Below are 22,679 nucleotides of genomic sequence, written 5' to 3' on the forward strand. Positions count from 1 at the left end.
TAGGGGATCAGGGAGGGCTTCCTGTAAGTGGTGACACCTAGAGGAAGGAGCAGTTTGGCATTTCCTCCCCCAGAAGTCTTGTACTTTCCGGCCTTCTCGCCTACCTTTCTGCCATTAATAAAATGATGGGGATAGGGACACCTGGGTGGCTCAGAGGGTTAAGCCTCTGCCTTCAGCTCAGGTCATGGTCCCAGGGTCCTGGGATCGAGCCCCGCATCGGGCTCTCTGTTCAGTAGGGAGCCTGCTTCTCCTTCTCTCTGCCTGCTACTCTGCCTATTTGTGATCTCTCTCTCTGTCAAATAAATAAATAAAATCTTAAAAAAAATGATGGGGATAAATGAGGATGGGATGTGGTCGTTCATCTTTCCTTTATTTGATAAATATGATGAGGAAGTAGAATGCCTAGTTGTTCAGAGGGTGGGTCCGGACTGCTGGGGTGTAAATCCCAGCATCACCACTTGCTAAGGGACGGTCCTGGGCTGACTTCTCCTTGTCGTAATAGTGCCCATCTCATAGGAGTATTATGATCACTAAATAAAGTAACACCTGTAACAAACGTGGGGCATCACAAGAGCCCAGAAAACATCAAGCACAAAAATAAATCCAATTCACTTTCAACTTCCATTAGGAGACGATTGCCAACTTGCCCACCTTCTGTGCTGTTGTAAATTGTTGGTATTTTTACTCTAGGATAGAGGCAGAAGGTGAGGCCCGGGGCCCAGCGGGTGCCCTTCAGGCGCAATGGCACCTGATTGTCAAACACCTCTGGTGCCAGGATGACAATTAATCCCATGAAGAAGATGAGGCTCAGAGAGGGGACTGGAGGAGGCCGAATAATGGGCCCCCAAATATGTCAGCCCCCGATTCCTGGCACCTGTCCATGTTACCTTATACGGAAAAAGGGTGTTTGTGGATGTGATGAATTAGGGATTTGGAGATGGGGAGCCCGTCCTGGATTATCTGGGTGGGACTTAAATGCAATCACATGTATCCTTAGAAGAGGGAGGCACGTGGAGATTTTACGACACACACACACAGGAGGAAGGGAAACGTGACACAGAAGAAAAAATTGGAGGTGGCCACAGCCGAGGAATGCCTCAGCCGTCACAACCTGGGGCGGGAGCGGGGGAGGAAGCCATTCTTCCCCGCAGCCTCTGAAGGGCGCCATCCTGCCCACGCCTTGATTTTGCCCCAGTGACCCTGATTTCCAATGCTGGGCTTCAGAACTCTGGGAGAACAGATTTCTCTGGTTCATGAAGCCACCAAGTTTAAGGAGGCCTACACGGTCCTCCTTTGTCTCAGGTCCTTTGTGTCACCAGCCTCAGGAAACTCACACCGGGACTTTACCGGCACTGAGTCACCGAGCTGGGAAATGGAGGTGGCTCCTCTGTCCCCAACCTTGAGGGGGTCGGCACAGAAGCCCCGAGTCTCCCTTGAGCCCTTCCCACCCTCCCTGCCCGCCGCCAGCCCGCCCTCACCGGCAAGTAGTGGCCATCGTGGGCGCAGCCACAGTTCTGAACGGGGACGCAGGTGCCATGTGAGAGCAGGAAGCGGTCGTCGCACTCGCAGCCCTCAAAGCAGCGGCTGGTGCAGCCCGTGAGGCCGGACAGAGCTGCGCAGGAGCCCTGGCAGGAGCGCATGCAGGTGGAGTAGTGACTGTGGGCGGGGCACTGCAGCGCTGTACAGGGAAGAGGCAGGATGGGTCAGGCTTGGGGGCGGCCGAGGCCCCCTTGCCCGCACCCCGACACTGACCGTGGGTCTCCCCGCAAACCAGGATCCCGGTCGGCAGTGCTGGGGATGCCAGCTGCCAAGACAGCCTCGGGCCCTGCCCTGTGGAGTTCATGTCAGCGGGACCAATAGTGACCGCCCAGCATGGTCAGAGCTACACAGGGGAAGCAGAGGCAGAGGGGTTCAGGGCTAGGATGGGGCAAACACAGGGAGTTGCAAGGACCCAGGGCAAGCCTCTAGGGTGAGGCCCTGGGCTCTGGCTGAGTAGTTGGCCAATGGCAAGGCTACCGGGAGATGTGGACTGGGGTCAGGGAATGGGAGGATCAGGTTTGGGGTAAAATGCTGATGTCATATGGGAACACAGCAGGTGTGAGAGACCCTAAAGACACCCAGGGGAAAGTGTCCAGGAAGCTGCTGGACCCCTAAGACTGGCAGTCAGGAGACTGGTTGGGGCTGAAGGCAGACAGTGTCCACTGTCAGCACTGAGGACAAATGAGGGTACAGGGGTGGGTAATGGCTCTGGACATGGGTGCTGTCCTGAGAAGGATGAGGGAGACACGGCCCTACCCTGGGAGTCTGAAGGAAATATACCCCTAACTAGGGGTACCTTAGAGGTACAGTCCTGGGCTGGGGATCTGAGGGGATATGGTTCCATCCCAGGGGTCCAGGTGAGCCACAGACTCAGGCTTCATCATGTGAGCTGCGGACCTGCTGGACCAGCCCTCCAGGGTCCCCACAGAAAGGGTTCAGGATGAACCCTGGGGAAAAACTGTGTCTGCGATTTCAGGACTGGAGGCCCCTGAAGTCTGAGAAGGGCCCTGCAGGGGGAAGGAGGGGGGCCAGCAGGTGTGCTGCGGGAGAAGCTGGGGGGAGCCTTCCGGAGGCAGGGACTGCTCTTGAGACACAGGACAGGAGTGGGTCAGGGGGGTGTCCCTGAGCCCGGTCTGGAGCCTTCCGAGGGGCCCCCCAGACACTCACGGCAGAAGCTGCTCGTCCTCCACGTCTTCACGGTCCCACCGACTGCCTGGCATTCCGCCGTGTAGGCCTCCAGGCTGCGGCAGAGGAAGGTGGTGTTGCCTTTGTGGAAACACAGGTCGTACACGCACTGGCGGAAGTACTCAGAGGGGTTCAGCACTGCGTGGCAGGCCGCGAAAGGGCCCTGGGGGTCCCGGATCTGACCGCAGGCCTGGTTGCTCTCATATGGTGCCGTCTCCTCGGCCAAGCACACGGGGCAGCCGCTGGGCCCACAGCCCTCACCACAGCCCTGGGAGGAGCTGGGCGCCCGCCACCCGGCTCCAAAGGCATCCACGCTGGGGGCCTCGGCGCCGTTAGGTAAGACGAGGTCGTCGGTCCAGTTGCTGTTGAAGTTCCCGCAGAGGCCACAGACCCGGCCACGGAAGGGGCTGGGGATGGATATGAGGACATGGGCATTGCCATCAAAGAGAAGCCGCAGTGCTTTGGTTGTCTGCAAAACCACATTCCGGCCCTCGGCGGTCACCCGCACTCGACCCACAGCCACAGGCAGGGCCACAGCCTCTTCGTCCACGGTGACCTGGGTATAAAGGTCAGGGAGGTCAAGGACTCACAGAACCACGGGTGGAGTGGTCCCCTCAGACTCCTGGGGTGGAACTATGTCCCTCGCAGGCCCTTTGGGGTGGGACCATGTCCCTTAGAGTGCCCGAGGGTGGGACCATGTCCCCTTCAGACCCTCAGATCTCTGCCCCCCTCACTTGCCTTGGGGCGGGGTCATAGCCCCCTCAGAACCCTCAGGGTGGGCCCTGTCCTGCTCAGATCCCCAGGGTAAGGCCATGTCCACTTACCTTTGGCCCCCGAGCCAGTCTCACAACCTGGCCAGCCACAGTCACCACCAGCTGTTGGACATTGCCGGTCGCATCCTTCTCGAGCACAATGCTAAAGTCCTCATCCTCAGGCTGTGGGTGGCAGACTTTGGCCAAGATGTAGGAGCAGGAGCCATGCAGGTCATAGACACGGCCATCAAGGGTAATGTAGTGGAGGCCCCCATTGACCACGCAGCGGCCACAGCCTGTAGGGTGGCAGGCCTGGACACCGTCCTCTACCCGGCACTCCTCGTAGGGCCTGCAGGCCGGGCCCTCCTGGCAAGTGACTTGGCCACCCGGCCCACACTCACAGCGCCGCTCACACTCAGGGCCTGGGTAGAAGGACTCGCCCAGCGGGTAGTAGCGGCCCTCGTGGAGGCATCCGCACTGGCCCACAGGCACGCAGGTGTCACCGCTGAGCACGAAGCCGGCATCACAGACGCAGCCCTCACGGCAGCTCTGCACGCAGCCCTCGGGCGCAGAGAGGCTCGGGCAGCTCACGGGGCAGGAGTCGCCGCAGAGCTTGTAGTGGCTGTTGGCGGGGCACTGGAGGGCTGTGGGGAGCAAGAGGGAATGAGCCAGGCAGCAGCAAGGGAGGGGCACAGGGGATGCGCAGAGTGGGAGGACCTGCCCAGGTGAGTCTGAATGGGGTGTGGGGCCAAATGTATCTTGTGTGTCTGGTGGGAATCCACCTGGGTCAACCTGGCTTGTGGATGTCTCACCGGGGGCCTCTGACGGAGTATCTCCGACAAGGTTGGTGTCGGCGTGACTCTGACCATGGGTGTCTGATTGCATGAAGCTAACAGGATACATTTGACCAAGGCGATGTGTCTGAAGGGAACTGCCCTGGATGATCCCACTGTTCAAGAACCTGTATATGTCTATCTACTTGGGGCTATGTCAGGGTCATGATTCTACCCGGGAGTCTCTGCCCAAGTGCCTCTAAGCAAGAGAGTCCCCGTCTGAGGTTATCAGACCAATTCTGTCTGACCTTGTGTCTTTCAGGGTTTGAAACACCATAGGTGCATGGGACCAGCTCCAGGGCTCTCTCACCAGGGTTACCGAACAGCCTCTACCTGACCAGCTGTATCTTGCTGTGTAGCTTCCGCAGGCCCAGCCACCCCAGTCTGTCTGACTAGGATATCAGCACCTGAATCCCTGAGAGGATCCTGGACCCGAGGTTTCTGACCAGGTATATCTGAGTCTCTCCCATTGCAGTATGACCTGGTGCATTGCAGTATGTGAATGCCAAGATCGTTTTTCAGACAGGAGCTATCTGGCTCAGGGGAGGCAAGGGGGTGCCTAACTCCATAGTGGAGGAGAAGGCTCTTGTCTTAGAGGCCTGGAAATGGGGAGGAAGGAAGACCCCCACTATGTGGACTAGGCATGCATCAGTACTCACGACAGAAGTCCGGCCGCCTCCACTCGCCGATCTGGGCCCCCGCGGCCTGGCAGACTGCCACGTAGGCCGCCACAGCTGGGCAGAGGCCTCCCGGATGGCCCTGGGCCTGGCAGGCGTCCAGCAAGCAGGCCTGGAAGTACTTCTCCGGGGGCACGAGGGCGTGGCAGGGCGCCAGTGGGCCGTCGGCGGCGGAGATCACGCCACAGGCGTCAGGGCCGCCGAAGGCTTCCTGCTGCTCGGTTGTGCACGGCGGCGGGCATGGCCCGGGCACGCACTCCCCGCAGCCAGGCTCGCCTCCCACCTGCCAGCCGTCTGGGTTCCCGTCCACAGCCTTCAGGTCGTCGGCGGGGTCCTGGTTGTAGTTCCCGCACAGGCCACAGAGGGCGCCCGCGTACGGCGCCGGCACGCGCAGCCGCACGAAGCTGTTCCCGTCGAAAGCCAGAGAGAGCCCTGCGGCCGTGGTCACCACCACGTCGGCGCCGCTCACATAGGCGCTCAGGCGCGAGTCCAGCTGGTAGGGCAGCGCTACGAGCTTGCCGTCCACCTGCGGGCACGGGGTAGGGGTGGGGGGAATGAACGGTGCGGATACGGGTTCGAATTTTGGCTCCACTACCCACGGGGTTGGGGGTATAGGGTGGAAACCTGAGCCGGGGATCTACCCTTTGTAATAATAACGATGACAGCAGTAGCAGTCATAACAGGCCTCTGTAGACAGGAGGCTGCTGCTTCTTCACACTACGCTCTGAAGCAGGTACTTTCCTTACACCCATTTTATAGCGGGATAAACTAAGGCCAAACTAAAGGAATTATCTAGTGGGGAAGCCACTGCCCCAAGCCGTCCTGCCCCAAGGCCTATACTCCGACCCCTGCATCGTTCCTCGCTAACCTGTGCAAGGTAATCGGGGGAATGGCAGATTCCTGACTGTCCCAGACAACCCCAGGGCTGGCATGTGCTCCCGCCTGGCTCCAGGCCCCTCACCTGCAGCTGCCGGGGCCACTGGGCACTGAGGGTCAGGCTGTGTTTGTAGATGTGCAGGGTGACGCTGCGAGTGTAGCTGACTGCCTGGCTGCCCCGGTGCTCGTTGACCACTGTGACGGTGAAGTTCTCGGCTCCCGTGGGCGGTGCCTTGCAGGGCGCGCTCAGCAGGTACTCACAGTTGCCTTGGAAGTCGAATCGGTGCCCATCCAGGGTGATGTAATGGGGGTCACCCCAGGCCTGACACTCCGCTGTGCTGACAGGCTGGCAGCCATGCTGGCCCGAGGGCAGCAGGGCACACTGTTCCCCTAGCCCACACTTGGCAGGCTTGCAGACCAGCGAGCCACCCCCAGGCCCACAGCGGCACATCTGGGAGCAGGTGGCGTCAGCCCAAAACTCGCTGCCAGCTTCGTGGTAGGTGCCGTTGGCCCAGCAGCCGCAGCCACCATCCAGGGGAACGCAGCGGTCGGCACTCCACACGAAGCCCGAGTCGCACTGGCAGCCCTCGGCACAGGGGCCATCACATGGCTTTGGCGTCGTGGGGGGGTTAGGGGACGGGCAGCTGTCTGGGCAGGCTGGGCCACAGAGCTCGTAGTGGCTGTTCTCAGGGCAGGAGATCTCTGTGGGTCGACCGAAGAGTGGGAGGGAGAGAAAGGGAGGGAGTGGCATCAGGGGGTGGGGTCAGAGGATTGGGAGGAGACAGAGGCAGATAGAGAGGGACAGACAGAGGGACCGAGGGAAACAGCAAGAGACACTGACAGACAGGGAGAGGGACACAGGGGAAGACCCGAACAGAGACAAGGAGAGAGAGAATGAGAAATGGAGAGACAGGGAGACAATCAAAGGGAGACCCAGAGATAAGCACCAAGAAACCGAGAGACAAAAACAGACAGGGAGAGTGAGAGACACACAAAATGACGCAGAAAGCCAAGTGAGACCCATCCAGTCTGGCAGAGACAGGACCCCTCCCCTACCCCAGTTTCGGCTCTGCTCCCGAACACTCACCACAGCCAGCCTGCTCCCTCCAGTCCTTAATGGCAATCCCGGCAGCCTGGCAGGCGGCAGCGTAGGCAGCCAGAGCCTGGCAAAGGATGTCGTGGGCCCCGCCGCCCAGGCAGACATCCAGAACGCAGCCCTTGAAGAAGCTGTCGGGGGCCACGTGGTCATGGCAGGCGGCAAAGGGGCCTCCCGTGCCAGGTGCCAGGGGTCCACAGAAGCCTGGGCCCTTGTACTCCTCCACTCGGTCCTCGGGGCACGTCGGACAGTTCCCCTGACATTCATCCCAGCACAGCGGGTCCCAGCCTGGAACACGCCAGCTGCCGCCCCAGACGGGTATCGAGGGAGCCAGGGTACCATTGGGGAAGACTCGGTCATTGCTGCTGTCGCGGTCCATGTTCCCGCAGAGCCCAAATACCTCGTCATGGTAGCTGCTAGGCAGCGTCACCTCCACTCGCCAATTCCAGTCGTAGCTGACCTGAAGCCCGAAGTCGGTGACCAGCAGCGCTTTTGATGCGCCTTGGGTCACCGAGATCCGGCCGCCCGCCACAGACACGGGCAGCGCTGTCAGCACACCGTTCACCTGCGGAGGACGGGGAAAGGAGGCAAACAGAGCTCACTCGAGGTGCGGAGGCTCCAGCTCTGGCCCCTGCCTCCCTCCCTCATCCCGCTGCGGCTGGTAGCTGCCAAGGCCTCCCTCGCGACTGACTGACGGCTGTAGGTCATCTGACAAGCACTGTGGGCATTGCTGGAGCCCAGGCCCTGGAGAATGAAGCCTCCCTCTGCTGTTTTTTCTGGGTCTGTTGCTCTCAATCTCCCTCCCTTCCTCTCCTCTCTCTCTTTCTCTCTCTGTCTCTCTGTTGTCTCTCCCTCTCTCTACATCTAGACTTACTTCTCTTTCTGGCTCTTACTCTCTCGGGGTTTCTCTTTCTCACTCTGTATCTCTCTCTCTCTCTCTTTCTGGGTCTTTCTCTGCATCTCTCTCACTCAGTGACTCCCTCTCTCCCTCCTCATTCCCTGTGCATCTCCGTGTGTCAAGTCACTCAACATTATTTATCAGGTGCCTATCCTGTCCCACACCTCTCCCGCTCCCGCTGTGGACCGCCATTCATCTGCAACCCCTTTACCATGAGCAGGAAGGGTGGCCCGTCTCCTCCCGGCCCTTGCCCTCTTCCCATCTCCCTGAATTTCTCTCCATGTTGGAGGCTCTGAGCCTCTCATTTATTCCCTCACAAACATTCACAGGCTCTCAGCCGGATCCCATGTCCCAGATAAGGAAATGGAGGCCCACCAAGAAAAGTCACTAGCCCAACGTCACACAGCTCACAAGGACAGTCTGGATTTAAACCCGGGTCTCTCCAAAGGCAAACGCCGCCATCCCACATCCAAGCCCTTAGCAAAGGGCTAGGGTCGCTTAATTCCCAACAGAGAGGTGATGATTGCTGTAACTGCTATTGCTGTTTTGTTTCCGCCCTTGGGGCAGAGAGAGCCTTCAGCTCCTAACCGAGCCTGGCAGGCCGCGCCGCCTGACTTACCCGGACTTTGCCGATCTCCCCTTTGTGGATGGAGATGTTGAAGCCGAGGGCAGACACGGTGACGAGCCTCACATAGGACACGGCCGGGTTGCCCCGGTTCTCATTCTTGGTGGTGACGGTGAAGGGGGTCAGGCCCTGGGAGCTGCCCCCCTGGGGGCCGGCTGCGGCTAGCACGTAGTCGCAGGTACCTTGGAAGTCGAAGTTCCAGCCATCGAAGGAGTGGTAGTGTGGGTCGCCCCATAGCCAGCATGTGGCCTCGTAGTTGGGCACGCACACAGCCTGGCCATCCTTCTCCTGGCAGGTCTCCTGTGGCCGACACGTCACACCGTGGCATGGGTCTGGAGACAAGGAGAGTGGACATTCTGGGTCTGTCTGGCCTAAGGCCGCCCACTCCCCAGCATCTGCCCCAGTTTGTGCTGGGGCCACTGTATGGTGCTGAGGGCTACTGTGGGTGAGGAGGGATACCAGGGGCCTCCCAGCTGAGACCCACACCTGGCAATTTGCTGTCTGAGACCTGGGCCCCGGGGACCTTGCCGCCAAGACCCACACTGTAGGGCCCTTACATTGGAACCCAGCCCCATGGGGTCCCGTTGGCTGTGATACCAGCCCTGCAGGCATCCATGAGAGGGCATTCACAGCCCCAGGTCTTTCTGTGTTCCAGACCTGTCCCCCGCCCCCCATTTCTCCATGTGCCTGAGCTCCTAGCCTTCTGGGGACCTCTCCCTCTGAGACTCCGTCCTGGACGTTTCTGTGCTAAACCAAGGTACTAGAGGAACTTTCTGGTGAGAACTTAAACCCTCAGAGGCCCTAACATTTGAGACCCTGCCCCGGGGATCCCTGTATCTCCTCAGGGCCTGGGGATCCCTCTGTGTAAGACTCTGCCTCCCTGAGCTGGCTGCCTCTGAGAACTTGGCTTTGGGGATCTCATTTCTAAAGCCCCAGCTCTGAGGGTCTCTTTGTCTAAAACTCTGTCCCTAGGGCCACTGTATCTGTGACCCTAGTTTTTGAACCCCTGTGCCCAAGACTCCAACCTTAAAACTGCCTCCTCTCTGGCCCCGTGCCCGAGTTCAGTTTATCGCCTCTCAGCTCCAAATCCGCCAATAAACAGTATGGGGCTTTGCTGGAGGGTCGTCGCAGGGGGCGAGGCTTCTGGCTCTCCTTGCCTGCGGGGGTTGCGGACGCATGCAGCCAGGTCCATGGCTCCTGGATAATCACTTAGGCTCTGGCCAGCATCTTCCGTGGAGTTTTGCTAGTTTTGCCAGCAACCCAGGAGAATCTCCCCGCCTGCCAGTTCCAGCCTGCACAACCTCTACGCCAGTGGGCTCCGGCTGCAACTTCCAATGACATCCTGGTCTCCCTCCCTTCCCTGGGTGCCCTGCTTTAACCTGGGGGTGGGAGCAGAGGTCTGCTCCCAACATCTGCTCTTCTTGTGTTTATTCATATTCTTCTTACCCCCTGGTACTTGACTACAGGTAAATTCTGTCGATTAAACTCTGCATTGAAGCTACTCTGTGATTTCCGTCTCCGGATCCAACTCTGACTGCTATACCCCCATCCCTGGGGGGTCCTGTTAGCCTGCCCAGCAGCACTGAGAGTCTCAGTCCGTTCTGGAGGTCCCACTCCCTTGTCTTTGGGAGTAAGAAATTATGCTATGTGCTTCACCCTAAGAAACCAGTCCTGGGGGGCAGTGCTGAGACTTGAACTTAATCGGGTGGTGTGTGGGGGGGGTGTCGTATTGTCTGAGACTATGTCCCTGTCGGTCCTGATCTTCTTTTTGAGGAGTGCCCTGTATCAAAGAACCTAGCCTTGGTGGGGTCCCTGCCCAAGACCCCTACCTTGAAGGGGAGATGGTGTTAGGAGGCCTGAGCCTAATCCAGTGACTTGCCACAGCCAACTGCCTGTTTTTATAAGTATCAGAGTTTCATGAGATCCTCACCCCCTCACTTACATAGTCTATGGCTGATTTCACGCCACGATGGCAGAGTTGGGTAGTTATGACTGATACCCTAAAGCCTTGCAGGTTTAAATATTTACCACCTGGCCCCTTAAGGAAAAAGTCTGCTTGTCCTTGCCTTATGCTGAGGGTCTCGGACACCTGCCCCAGGAAACGTAGCCCTGGGGAGTATATTCACACAGCCTGAATTCTACCATATCAGTCCCTACCTCCCATCCTGGGGGCCCTCTGCCCCTGGCCCTAGAACTCCCAGCCCAGAAGTCCCCAGGTGGAGACCTCGATCCTTAGTCCTCTGTGCCTCCCACGGTAAAAATGAGGGTTTCTACCACCCTCTGCTCTGGGGTCCCTGTCCTCCGTTCCCAGCCACCCAGGGCCCGGCCCCAGCCCAGCACCTTTGGTGATGCAGCTCAGGACGCCTCCTGAGGGCTCGCACACCTGCCCTGGCTTGCAGCTGTGGGCCTGGCACACCACACCTTGCCCAGCGTGGCACACACACTGCTGCTGGCAGTTGTCAATCAGCATCATCTGGTTTGGCTGTGGGGACAGAGGGCAGCAGCTGTCAGGGCAGGAGCTGACACCGGCATGTCCGGTGTTCTGGGCCCAGAGGGTTCAGAGAACACGAAAGGGATGTCTGTGACCCTGAGGGACTGCATGGCCTTGGGGTCCAATTCATTCATTCTTTCATTCATTCACTCATCCATGATTCCACAATGCCCTCTCAATGTCTCCTGTATGTGAGGAGCTTGGAACGTACCAGTTAAGAGCAAAGGCTCTATAATGAGCACTGGGTATTATACAAGACTGATGAATCCCTGACCTCTACCTCTGAAACCGATAATACATTATGTTAATTAATTGAATTTAAATTTTTTTAAAAAGAGCAAAGGCTCTGGAGCAACTGCCTGGGTCTGAAGCCTGTTTCTGCTATTTCCAAGCTGTATCACTCTGTGCAAATTACTTAACCTCAGGGTTTCTGGGTGGCTCAGTTGGTTAAGCATCTGCCTTTTGCTCAGGTCATAATCCCAGGGTCCTGGGATCGAGTCCCGTGCTGAGCTCCCTGCCCAGCGGGAAGCCTGCTTCTCCCTCTCCCTCTGCCCCTGTTCGTGCACTCACATGCTCTTTCTCTCTCAAATGAATGAAATCTTAAAAAAATTACTTAACCTCTTGATCACTCAATTTCCTCATCTAGAACCTGCTGATAATAATAGCACCTGCCTATGGTAGTATAACTTAGTTAATAATACATATGAAGTATAGGGGAAAAGAAAAGGAGTTTTTTTTTTTTTAAGATTTTATTTATTTATTTAACAGACAGAGATCACAAGTAGGCAGAGAGGCAGAGAGAGAGGAGGAAGCAGGCTCCCCGCTGAGCAGAGAGCTCGATATGGGGCTCCATCCCAGGACCTTGAGATCATGACCTGAGCTGAAGGCAGAGGCTTAACCCACTGAGCCACCCATGCGCCCTGGAAAAGGGAGTTTTTAAAAAAATCATCCAAGTTGGAGACAAAACAAGATGGGGAAAATGTGGTTATCACTAAAGCTGCGTGAAGGGTCCCTGGAGATTTACCACACTGTGACTTGACTTTTGCATGTTTGAAAATTTTCCTAACTGGGACACCTGGGTGGCTCAGTTGGTTAAGCCGCTGCCTTCAGCTCAGGTCCTGATCCCCGGGTCCTGGGATCAAGTCCCGCATCAGGCTCCTTGCTCAGTGGGGAGCCTGTTTCTCTCTCTGCCTCTACCTGCCACTCTGCCTGCTTGTGTTCTCTCTCTCTCTCTCTCCGACAAATAAATAAATAAAATTAAAAAAAAAAGAAAATTTTCATAACAAAACATTCATCTCTCTGTGTAACACACCGAGACTCTGCACATAGCACCAAATGCCGTAACTGGTGCGTGGTAAGCAGCGTCTACCTATTTGCTTTTGTTACCACTTTCATTTGTATGAGGGGAAGAGCAGAGAGGGTGCCCGCCCTCGCAGAGCTCCTGGTCCTTTGAGCGAGACAGACTTCAGACAAACACACAGTCAAACCAAAGAAAGAGGAGTTAAGTGGGTGAGAGGGTGGGAGAGGGAAGCAGGGGGGTTACCTGCTGTGTCACAGAGACAGCCTAGACGGGGGGGCCAGGGGAGGCTTTGAAGCTGCAAGGCCCACGGCCACATTGAGAAGGGTGTTCCTGCCGCCACGGGGGAAGGTGGCTCAAGGGAGCCAGAGTGAGGGCAGGGTGGCAGCGGGCACGAGATGACCCATGGGACCACAGTGGGGCTATGGGGAGGGGAAGGACTGGGTGGGAGAGACGTTCAGGAAGCCAGTGGACAGGCTGTGGGGTGATGGGCAGTGGAACGGGGTCCCACACGAGGCCTGGGCTCTGCCCGCCATCACCGGGGTCCTACCTCATAGTAGACACCATTGTGGTAGCAGCCACATTGCTGGATGGGCACGCAGGCCTGGCCATTGCTGAGGAAGCCAGGGTCACACTGGCAGCCCTCAGCACATGTCTCCGGGCAGTGTGGGGGGGCGCTGAGGGCCGAGCAGCCCAGGGAGCAGGTGTCCGCGCAGAGCTCATAGTGGCTGTTGGGGGGGCACTCCATGGCTGCAAAGATGGAGTTCTGGTCAGAGCCCCCTCCCAGGGGCTCTGTGGGAGGCGGTGCAGGGCCCCGTGTCTGTCCCTTCTGTGCCTCAGTCTCCCCTCCCGCTGCCCCTCCGTCCCCCCCACCCCCCTTCTCTGCCCCTTACTCACGACAGAATGTTTCGGTCCTCCAGGGATCAATGTTGCCTCCGGCCGCCTGGCAAGCGCTCACATAGGCGTGGATGTTGCTGCAGAGAATGCTCTCGTTCCCACCACCCAGGCAAAGATCAAAGACACAATTTTCTAAGGGACCCTGGGGATCAACCAGCTTGTGGCAGGCGGCCAGAGGCCCGGTGGGGCTGGTGAGGAGCCCACAGAACTTCTCCTGCTTGTACTTCTCCGCCAGCTCGGGTGGGCACTGGGGGTTCGGGGAGCAATCCTCGCCAGGCTTGCAGGTGGGCGGCGGCAGGCAGGGGGAGCCTGGCACCGGCTCCTCCCAGGAGTTACCGAACTCATTTGAGTTGCCTGCCTGTGAGCCATCCGGCTTCTGGAAGTCATCCTTGCCGTCGCCGTTGTAGTTCCCGCACAGGCCGTGCAGCTGCTTGTAGTAGTTGCCTGGGACAGTGACTCGAACATTGTACACGAGGTCATAAGCCACACGCAGGCCGAAGTCAGTGCTGATCACGACATCTGAGCCGTGCTGGGAGACGCGGACCCGGCCCTGGTCCAGCACCACGGGGAGCCTCATGTCCACACCATTCACCTGGGAGGCGGGAGTTTCCATGCATCAGAGGGTGCACTTTGAGAGGGCAGACCCTAGTTCGAGTCCCTGCCTGGCATGGAGATCCACGTGACCTCTCCTCTCTGGGCCTTAGTTTCTGTATTTGTAAAATGGGCATAATCACTGGGTCTTATAGTGGGTCGAATGGTGGTTCCCAAAGGATATGTCCACCGAGAACCCCAAAATATGACCTTATTTGGAATAAGAGTCATTGCAGATCTGCTTAGGGTCATGATCTCAAGATCATCCTGGATTCGGGTAGGTCCTATGCCCAGTGACGAGTTTCCTTATAGAATAATGAGAGCCAGAAAAGGAGACAGAAAGAAGAAGAGAGGCTATGTGAAGACAAAGCCAGGGGGGACGCCTGGGCGGCACAGTTGGCTGAGCCACTGACTCTTGGTCTCAGCCCCGGTCATGAGACGGAGCCCTGCGTCCTGCTCTGCACTCAGCGTGGAGTCTGGTTGAGATTCTCTCTCCCTATCCCTCTGCCCCTCCTGCTCGTGCACACTCTCTCTCTAAAATAAATAAAATCTGAAAAACACACAAAAAACAAAAAACCAAAGCCTGGGATGGGAGTGTCGTGGCTGCGAGCCAAGGAACACCTGGAAAACACCAGAAGCTGAAAGAGGCGAGGAAGGAGCCTCCCCAGAGCCTTCGGAGGGAGGGTAGCTCTTGCCAACACCTTGAGCTTGGACTTCTGGCCTCCCCAATGGTGAGAACACAAATTTTTCTGGTTTTAAGCCACCACGCTTGTGGTAACTTGTGCCAGCAGCCACGGGACGCTGATACAGGTCTCCAAGGAGTAAGAAGCTTCCCAGCTACCCTTCCATTACCCCCTGCAGATCAATAACAGAGCGATGGACTCTGGAGCCACCTGTCTGGGTTCCAACACGGCTCTGCCCCTTCCCCTTCCTGCGACTCTGCCCGTGAGGGGCCTCTCTGCATTTGTTTCCTCATCTGTGGAGTGGGGTCCTTCCGGTTACTGTCAGGATTATTTAAACTGACATTTGGGAAGTGCTGAGAAATGTGTCTGGCACGGAACGGGTGTTCCGGGAGCATCTGCTAGGATTTTGAGCTCTGATTGTTTTTCTTTTGACAAGTAAGTGGGTGCTAAGGTTTTTCACATTAAGCATAAAGTTTTTCACTTTAAGTGGAATGCTAGGCTGATGGGAAATGAACTTCAACCCCCTGAGCCAAGAGCCAGTGGTTTCAAGTTGAAGGCTGCTGGGCACCCAGGGAAGCCTTGGAGATCGACCCCTGATTAACGCACTCGCTCGTCCTTCCTGAGTGCAGACACGATGAGCACCAGAGGAGAAGGCAGGAGGAAAACACGCTCCTGGCTGAAGCTCCTTAAAACATAGTCACCTGCCAGACTTCCCAAGCAGGGACCTCTGTGCCTCAGTTTCCTCATCTGTAAAGTGCGGGATATTGACGTTTCCACCTCATGGAGAAGCTGGCAACTTCAGTGAGATGTGGATGACAAGAACACCAACCACTCCTGTGTTCAGAGCGAACTCTACGTAAGGTGCTCCCCGAGGAGCATCTGCGAGCATCTAATGCATGCCCAGGGCACAGCGGGCCCTGAAAAGTTAGGTCTTCATCGGCAGCCTCACCATCATTCCTGCACGAGTACAACGGCCATGGGATCCCTGCGAAGACCCCTCCACTTTCCATAAGAGACCAAATCCTTCTCAGAAAAGCACCATAGTGTACCCAGGGTCAGGCGTGCTGTCTCCTGGTATGTCATCCTGGGTTCAAGTCGTGCCCTAGCTGGGGCACTCTGGACCAGGGATGGGACCTCCCCCTCTACAGAATAAAGCAAATCCTGGTACTTCCAGATGCAAGGATGAAATGACACCGCGGATGTCAAGTGTTCAGCGGCCAAAAAGATCAGGGGTCAGCCGTGTGAGAACCATAGCCGCTGCTGTCACTGTTGTTATGGCTGGTGAGGGGTAATGGGGTCACTCCCAGATCATCCTCTGGCTTCCAACTTTCCCCATCCCCGACCTTGCCCAGCCTCTGACTGGGTCCTGTTGCTGGTCGGAAGACCAGGGGGCAGCTGGGGCAGGGACCAGCTGCAGGGAAGGTGCAGCGAAAGGGAGGAGGGGTGGAAAGAGATGTTTAGAGGTGATAGGCAGGAGCAGGGAGAGGAGAGACTGAGGAGCAGACAGATGGGGAAACTAAGCCACGTGGCAGCATGTCCCAGGTCCCCAGGGCCTCCTGACTCCTCGGTTCCCCTCTTGGGGTTCTGACCGGCACCTCCCCACCTCAGGGATCTCGTGCCTCCCACATCCACTTGGAGCTCGGAGCCCCCTGCCCCGGGGCTGAGTGCTGCGCGCGTCCCACCCACAGAGCATCCTCCATCCCATGCCCCCTCCCCTTCGTGCTCCGCCGCTGCTCTCACCGTGACCTTCCACTGCTTCTGCTCCAGCCGCAGGGTGAAGTTCGCCACCTGGACGGTGATCACCCTGGTCACACTGACTCTCCCATTGCCCCAGGCCACGTTCTCCTGCAGGACGGTGAACTGCGGCAGCCCGGGCCGGGTCTGGTGGGTCTGAGACAGCACGTACACACAGGTACCCATGAAGTCGAAGCGGCGGCCGTCGAAGGTGGTGTAATGGGGGTCTCCCGCAGCTTGGCAGGTGGCAGAGCCCACGACCACGCAGCCCAGGAGGCCACCAGATGGCTGGCAGGCCTCCTGCGGGCCACAGGCGGAGGGCTCACAGGACACCAGGCCGCCCTCCTGGCACTGGCAAAGGGAATCACACCCGGGTCCGGGGTAGAAGGTCTGGCCTGGCGGGTGGTAGACTCCTTGGTGTATGCAGCCGCAGGAGGGCAGGGGCACGCAGGACTCACCACTGAGTGCGAAGCCCTCGTCGCACACACAGCCCTCGTAGCAGTCGGAGCCACAGCCCCCAGGCACCGGGAGGTCCCCACAGGACAGCGGGCAGCCACGGGAACAGGTCTCATAATGGCTGTGGGGCGGGCAGCTCAGAGCTGCAGGGAGAGCAGCGGTGAGCACGTGAGCATCAAGAATCTGGGCTCCCGGCTGACACACACACAGCCACACCCTTGCCCACACACTCACACGTACGCCGTCCTGCTGCAAGGAGCCCCTCTGTTCAGTGGAGCCCGGGGCCCAGATTATATCACAATTCATCTGGGCCTGATAACGAAGATTCTTTTCCAACCTGACTGTAGTTTGTGGTTATCTATAATGTCCTTAATGTCATGTCTTAAACATGTAAGAGCATATACAGTGTATGGGTGTTTGTGATCTATGCAGTGCATTTGTGAACACAGAAATTTTAGCCTCTTCATTCTATAGTAATGTAGTAGTAGTAGGAGTGATTCTGTAGTAAATTGAAGTCTTTGGCCCATGTTGTGGAGAAGAGGAAAAAAAATAATTCCTGTTCCTCTCCAAACGCCAGTCACTCCAGATTATAGGACAGGTGGTTTCCTCGAAACAAAATAAAGCAAAGACACCTAAGACTGAGCCCAGTAAAGCCTCTGTGTGTGCTGAGATGATAGCCATGTGTGGCCATTTAAAGCCAAGTTAATCAAAGCTCAATAAAATAGAAGATTTAGCTCCTTGGTCAGACTAGCCCCATGGCAAGTGCTCAATATGTCACCGGTGATGACCATACAGGACAGCTCAGGGACAGCACATTGCCATCATCACCAAAGTTCTATCGGACAGCACTGTTCTAGATCTTATAGCCAGCTTACAAGAGAATCTGGGGACAGAGGAACAAGTTAAATAACACTTTGAAGAAGCAACTAGCCAAATCCAGGGAGTAGGAAATTCTGCAGGACAAATGACTTGACTTTTCCCCCAACAAATAAATGGCCCGAACAAAATGGATAGGGGCGCAGATATGAGACAAAGCAAGTATAGCAAAGTGTAGACTGTAGAATCTAGACAGTAAGTATATGGGTATTCATTGTAAAATCCCTTCCATTTTTCTATACATTTGAAAATTTTCATAATAATGTGTAAGGGGAGGTGAGGAAAGGGGCTATTGCAAGATGAAAGTTATTCAAGAAAAATCAACCCAGTGCCTCGTGTGGATCTGGTCTGGATTCGGATTCAAACAAACTAGGAAAAAAAAATTCACTTATTTTAAGACAATTGGGGAAATTTTAACCTAGGTTGAGTTTAGATGATGTCAGTGTTATTTTTGTTACTGGTAAGAACAGCATTGTGGTCATGTTTCTTAAAAGCTCTGTCTGGGGGCGCCTGGGTGGCTCAGTGGGTTAAGCCTCTGCCTTCGGCTCAGGTCATGATCCCAGGGTCCTGGCATCGAGTCCCGCATCGGGCTCTCTGCTCAGCAGGGAGCCTGCTTCCGCCTCTCTCTTTCTCTGCCTGCCTTTCTGCCTACTTGTGATTTCTGTCTGTCAAATAAATAAATAAAATCTTAAAAAAAAAGATCTCTCTGTTGGGTATGTTTACTGAAGTATTTATGGGAAAACTCATGTGTTTAGAATTTGCTTTAAAATATTTCAGCAAAATTGGGGCACCTGGGTGGCTCAGTGGGTTAAGCATCTGCCTTTGGCTCAGACCATGATCCCAGGGTCCCATTTTCCCTCTGCCCCTTCCCCCGACTTGTGCTCTCTTTTGTGCTCTCTCCCAAATAAATAAATAATAAATAAATAAAATCTTTTAAAAATAAAATATTTCAGCAAAATTAAAAAAACAAAACAAAAACCAAAGGGGTGTTGGAGGAACCGAGAATGGCACAACACGCACAGTCATCAGAGCTGGGGCTGGGTGCACGGGGTAAGACCCCACCCTAGGCACCCCCTGCCTGATGTGTGCATCCTCACAACCCAGTCTTCTAAAACTGTCCCAAGTGGTACAAGCACAAGAGCGGTCTTAAGGAAATAAGAGATCCTCAGTTTCCACAAAGGCCACAGAATGAAGCAATTAACGGTACAATTTCAGGAGCCAGCCTGCCTGAACACAGGTCATGCCGGCCTGCAGTGTGACCTCACGCAGATGATTTTGTCTCTCTGGGGTTCCAACTGCTCACTTTGTAAACTATGAATAGGAACGATCCCAGCTCCCAGGGTGGCGGTCAGGAGCAAATGAGAAGAACCCTTAGAAGCCCTCAGAATGGGAGCTGTGCCATGGGAAGTGTGTTGCCCGAGCGTCACCCATAGCAATAGGAACCCTTCTTAAGATGACCGGGCTGAGAACCTGCCTCAGACCAAGCTGCATCTCCCTTCCCATTGTCCCTTTGGCGAGCGTGCATCTCCCACTTTATGGAAGACAACTGTGCACTCCCTACCATCCCGAATCAACACAGTGTGCCCCCAGGGGCGTGGAAACCTCTGGGGGCACAAAGGGACACTTCCAAATACTGCTGTGAAGTGTGGGGACAATGCACGATGAGTCCTCCCTGATAAGGGATCAGGACCAACATCACTCTTGACAAGAAAGAAGGAGGGTCTGATGGAGCCAGCTTCTCGGAGGACAGGAAGAGTTAAGTTTTATGGCATCTCTCTGTGTGCCTGACCTCCCTACAACTCAAAAGGAGTTCAGAGTGTAGTGACATTGCTGGGTGAGAACCCCTTCTACCCACTTATTAGTATCCTATATAAGAAAATCAAAACCAGAAGTGAGGTTGAACCTGGTCTTGCTCAACAGCAGACGTGAACTCTTAGTGGGGGAAGTTGCATCCATCTCACTAAGAGATGCTTTTCCAGGATATTCTACTAAAATGTCGAATATTTTTATCGGTTGTGTACTAACGATATTTGCAATGATAACTCACTCTAACCTTTTTTTTTTTTTTGAATACTTAGAGTCTGATGGTCTCGGGAATTTCTGAAGATAATGAAATGCTGTTCACGGGGGTCTTATGTTTGTGGCAAAGAAGTATGATGGGGATTGGGACAGACTGATGACAGCCACCCCTTCTTCCGGGCTTGGCCGTGGTCCTGGCTTTGGCTCATAGGATGATAGCAAATGGAATGCCAAGCAGAGGCCCTAAGTGTGCTTGCCTACTGGGGCCTGCCCACGCACGCCACTCTTTGGAACCTTGAGACCACTATGCGAAGAAGTCTGTGCCAATCGGCTGGAAGATGAGACCGAGTCAGCAGGGACAAGCAGTCCCGGCTAAGGTGTCCCAAACCAACCAGACTGACAACCAGCAGATATGTAAGGTCAAGCCATTCTGGACCCTCCAGCCCTCGCAGAAGCACCAGTAAGACTCCAGAGAAAAAACCATGCTGGCCTAGACTAGGAGATGAGCCAAGCAGCCCGCAGAATCATGAGAAATAATAACTACGTGTTGTTTTAATCTACTTTTCACTTTGGAGATGTTTGTTACACGGCGAGAACTAACTGGTGCAATGATGAGAAAAGAGACTTTCATGTCTGTCAGTATATTACGTTAGGTTAGATACTGCTGGAACTAAAAACCCCTAGAAAGTCAGTTCAGGAGAGGAAAAAAAATTTTTTTTCCTGTTTTCTCCCCCATTATATCCTCAGTGCCTGGAATATAGTAGGTGTTCAATAAATATTTGTTGAATGGATGAATGAATATAAGCTGAAGGAGAAGAAGTGTGTGTGTGACATGCATATATTTATCATGTGAATTTCAATGGACAGTGATGTGTACCATGCAGGCTGGTGCTGTAAATGAGTAGAGTGGGCCAGCTGGTGACCAAAAACACTGGAGAGGGACGAGTCTTCTTCTAGAGGCAGCACTGCTACTCATCTCTGAATGACAGCTGCCACAGAGGAATTAGACCCGGGGCCACCAGATATTTCTGGTCATCTTACAAATATTTCCTGCATCTGTGACTTCCCAGGCATGTAACTGAATCTTCCTAAGCCTCTGTTTCCTCACCTGTTAGATGGGTACAACCATGGTGTCTACCTCAGGAATACCTTTCTAAGAATTATATGAATTAATGCTATTTATATGTTAATGAGTATTCATGAGGCCGAGCCCCCCTGCTGTCACTCCCGGTACTCACGGCAAAACGTCTCACTCCTCCAGGGGTGCACGGTGGCCCCGGCGGCCTGGCATGCAGCAGTGTAGGTGGCCAGTGCCTCACATAATGGCCCAGACTGGCCTGGCAGCAGGCAGCGGTCGTAGACGCAGTCACGCAGAGCACCCTGCGGGTCCAGCTTGCTGTGGCACTCGCGGAAGGGCCCCTTGGGGTCTGCAAGGATCCCACACTCCTTCTTGCTCTGCAGCTGCTGGGCCACCAGGGAGTCCAGGTTTGGACAGGTCCCTGGCTCAGTCGCTCCGCACCCTGGCCTCGTCTCCTCCTGCCAGCTGTTCCCAAAGGCCAGGGCATTGGCAGCTTGGCCTCCACCCCGCAGAGCCAGGTCATCATTGGGGTTCCCATTGAAGTTCCCGCAGAGCCCACACAGGGCCCCAGCATAGCTGCTGGGCACCTTGGCAATCACTCGGTGGTTCCAGTCGTAGGTGATAGTCAGGCCAAAGTCTGTGCGCACAACGGCATCTTGGCCCTGGCGGAAGACCTGCACCTGCCCGTCTGCTGCTTGGAAAGGCAGGTGATAAAGGATGCCATCCACCTGGACAGAGATGAAGGAGGTCCAAGGGGTCAGGGTATGCACAGCTCGGTGTCCCGCCCTTTACTCACTTGGCTCCAACTATTCTGAACTCCTTGTTGTTCTCTTGAGCACATGATGCTTGGCTCCACCTCAGGAACTTTGCACTTGCTCTTCCCCCTGTCTGACACACCAGCTACCTGCCTCTAACCTCCGGCTATCAGCTTAAACCCAAATCCCTAACCCATGGCCTACAGGATCTGTCTCCCCATTACCTCCTCGACCTTACCACCTCCCACTCTCCCTGCCTCACCCAGTCTGCTCCAGCCACACGGGCTTTCTTGTTATTCTTCTACTTCTCTTAGTTTCATCCACCTCTATGGCCTTTTCACTTTGCCAAGAATATCACTCAACACTTCCCTCCTGGCTGCTTCCCCTTCATCCTTCAGGACATGGCGCAAAGCCAGGCCCCTTCCCTATGAGGTCTCGTTTCACTTTGGCTCTGTCCACCTTGGTGCCTGCAGCACCTGCCATATTGCTCACTCAGCCTCCTTGCTGTCTCCCTGAGCACAGCAAGTGCGCTCCCACCTCATGGCCTTTGCACGTGCCATGCCCTCCTCCTAGGACCCAACCCAGCACTCTTTAGTTGGCCAATGCTACTTCAGTTGTTGGGTGTTAGCTTTGAGCCAAACCCCATCTGATGGCCGTAGGTGATCTGAGCCTCACTGCTCTCCAACTTCGTTCTCCAATACTGTCCATCCCCACCCCCACAACTCCATCTGGGTATTCTCACCTTCTCCTGGACTCAGTGAGCTCAGCCTGGTCTCAGAGCCTTCACTGTGCCTTCTGCTTGTAACAGTCCTACCCTCCTCCACGTCCATATTCTTTGCCTGGTTGACTCTCTGTCATCCTGTGTCCCAGCTTAAAATAGAACCCATCTCCCCACCAGGCCCTGCTTGTCCCCACTTTTCTGAACTCCTCTCCTACCATCCTCTCTATCTCATCCCCCCAGCCTCATTCTCAAGTATAGCTGCACTGGCTCCATGCTCTTCTATAGTCTTCAAGCTCAGCTCTGTCCACCTTTTGCACCTGATGCTCCCTGCACCTAGGAACCACCCCTCTTCGCCTGGTGGTCTCTCCCTTGTCTTTCAGATTTTGGGTGAAATCAAGACCTCCATCACAGCTATCCCCTCCATCATCCCCTCCCTCCATTCCAGCCCCAGGGGCCTCCAGGCTGTTCCTCTGCCCCTCTTGTTTGTTCCTGCCTCAGGGCCTTTGCACTCGCTGTCCACTTCTGTCTCTGCCTGTTCCATCTCTCTGCTCAGGAGTGGCAACAGGATGCAGTGGTTAAGAGAGTATGGACTCAGGAGCC

General features: G+C 55.6%; 1 protein-coding gene across 2 annotated transcripts in view; it reads right to left on the reverse strand.

Annotated features, from left to right (window-relative positions):
* The window catches only part of FCGBP (Fc gamma binding protein), a gene marked incomplete at its 5' end in the record, with an annotated part of 41,624 nt that overhangs the window by 7,230 nt on the left and 11,715 nt on the right, over positions 1-22,679 (reverse strand). For both annotated transcript variants that reach the window (XM_080828937.1, XM_080828936.1), the window contains 12 exons: positions 1,479-1,678; positions 2,707-3,280; positions 3,549-4,120; positions 4,969-5,512; positions 5,948-6,564; positions 6,950-7,523; positions 8,476-8,813; positions 10,822-10,963; positions 12,820-13,019; positions 13,167-13,758; positions 16,181-16,773; positions 20,764-21,331. In XM_080828937.1, the coding sequence (XP_080685063.1) occupies positions 1,479-1,678; positions 2,707-3,280; positions 3,549-4,120; positions 4,969-5,512; positions 5,948-6,564; positions 6,950-7,523; positions 8,476-8,813; positions 10,822-10,963; positions 12,820-13,019; positions 13,167-13,758; positions 16,181-16,773; positions 20,764-21,331 (5,514 nt within the window). The remainder of the gene's footprint in view (positions 1-1,478; positions 1,679-2,706; positions 3,281-3,548; positions 4,121-4,968; positions 5,513-5,947; positions 6,565-6,949; positions 7,524-8,475; positions 8,814-10,821; positions 10,964-12,819; positions 13,020-13,166; positions 13,759-16,180; positions 16,774-20,763; positions 21,332-22,679) is intronic.

This window comes from Martes martes (genome assembly GCF_963455335.1).
Source record: "Martes martes genome assembly, chromosome: 17".
In the NCBI taxonomy this organism is placed as follows: Eukaryota; Metazoa; Chordata; class Mammalia; order Carnivora; family Mustelidae; genus Martes; species Martes martes.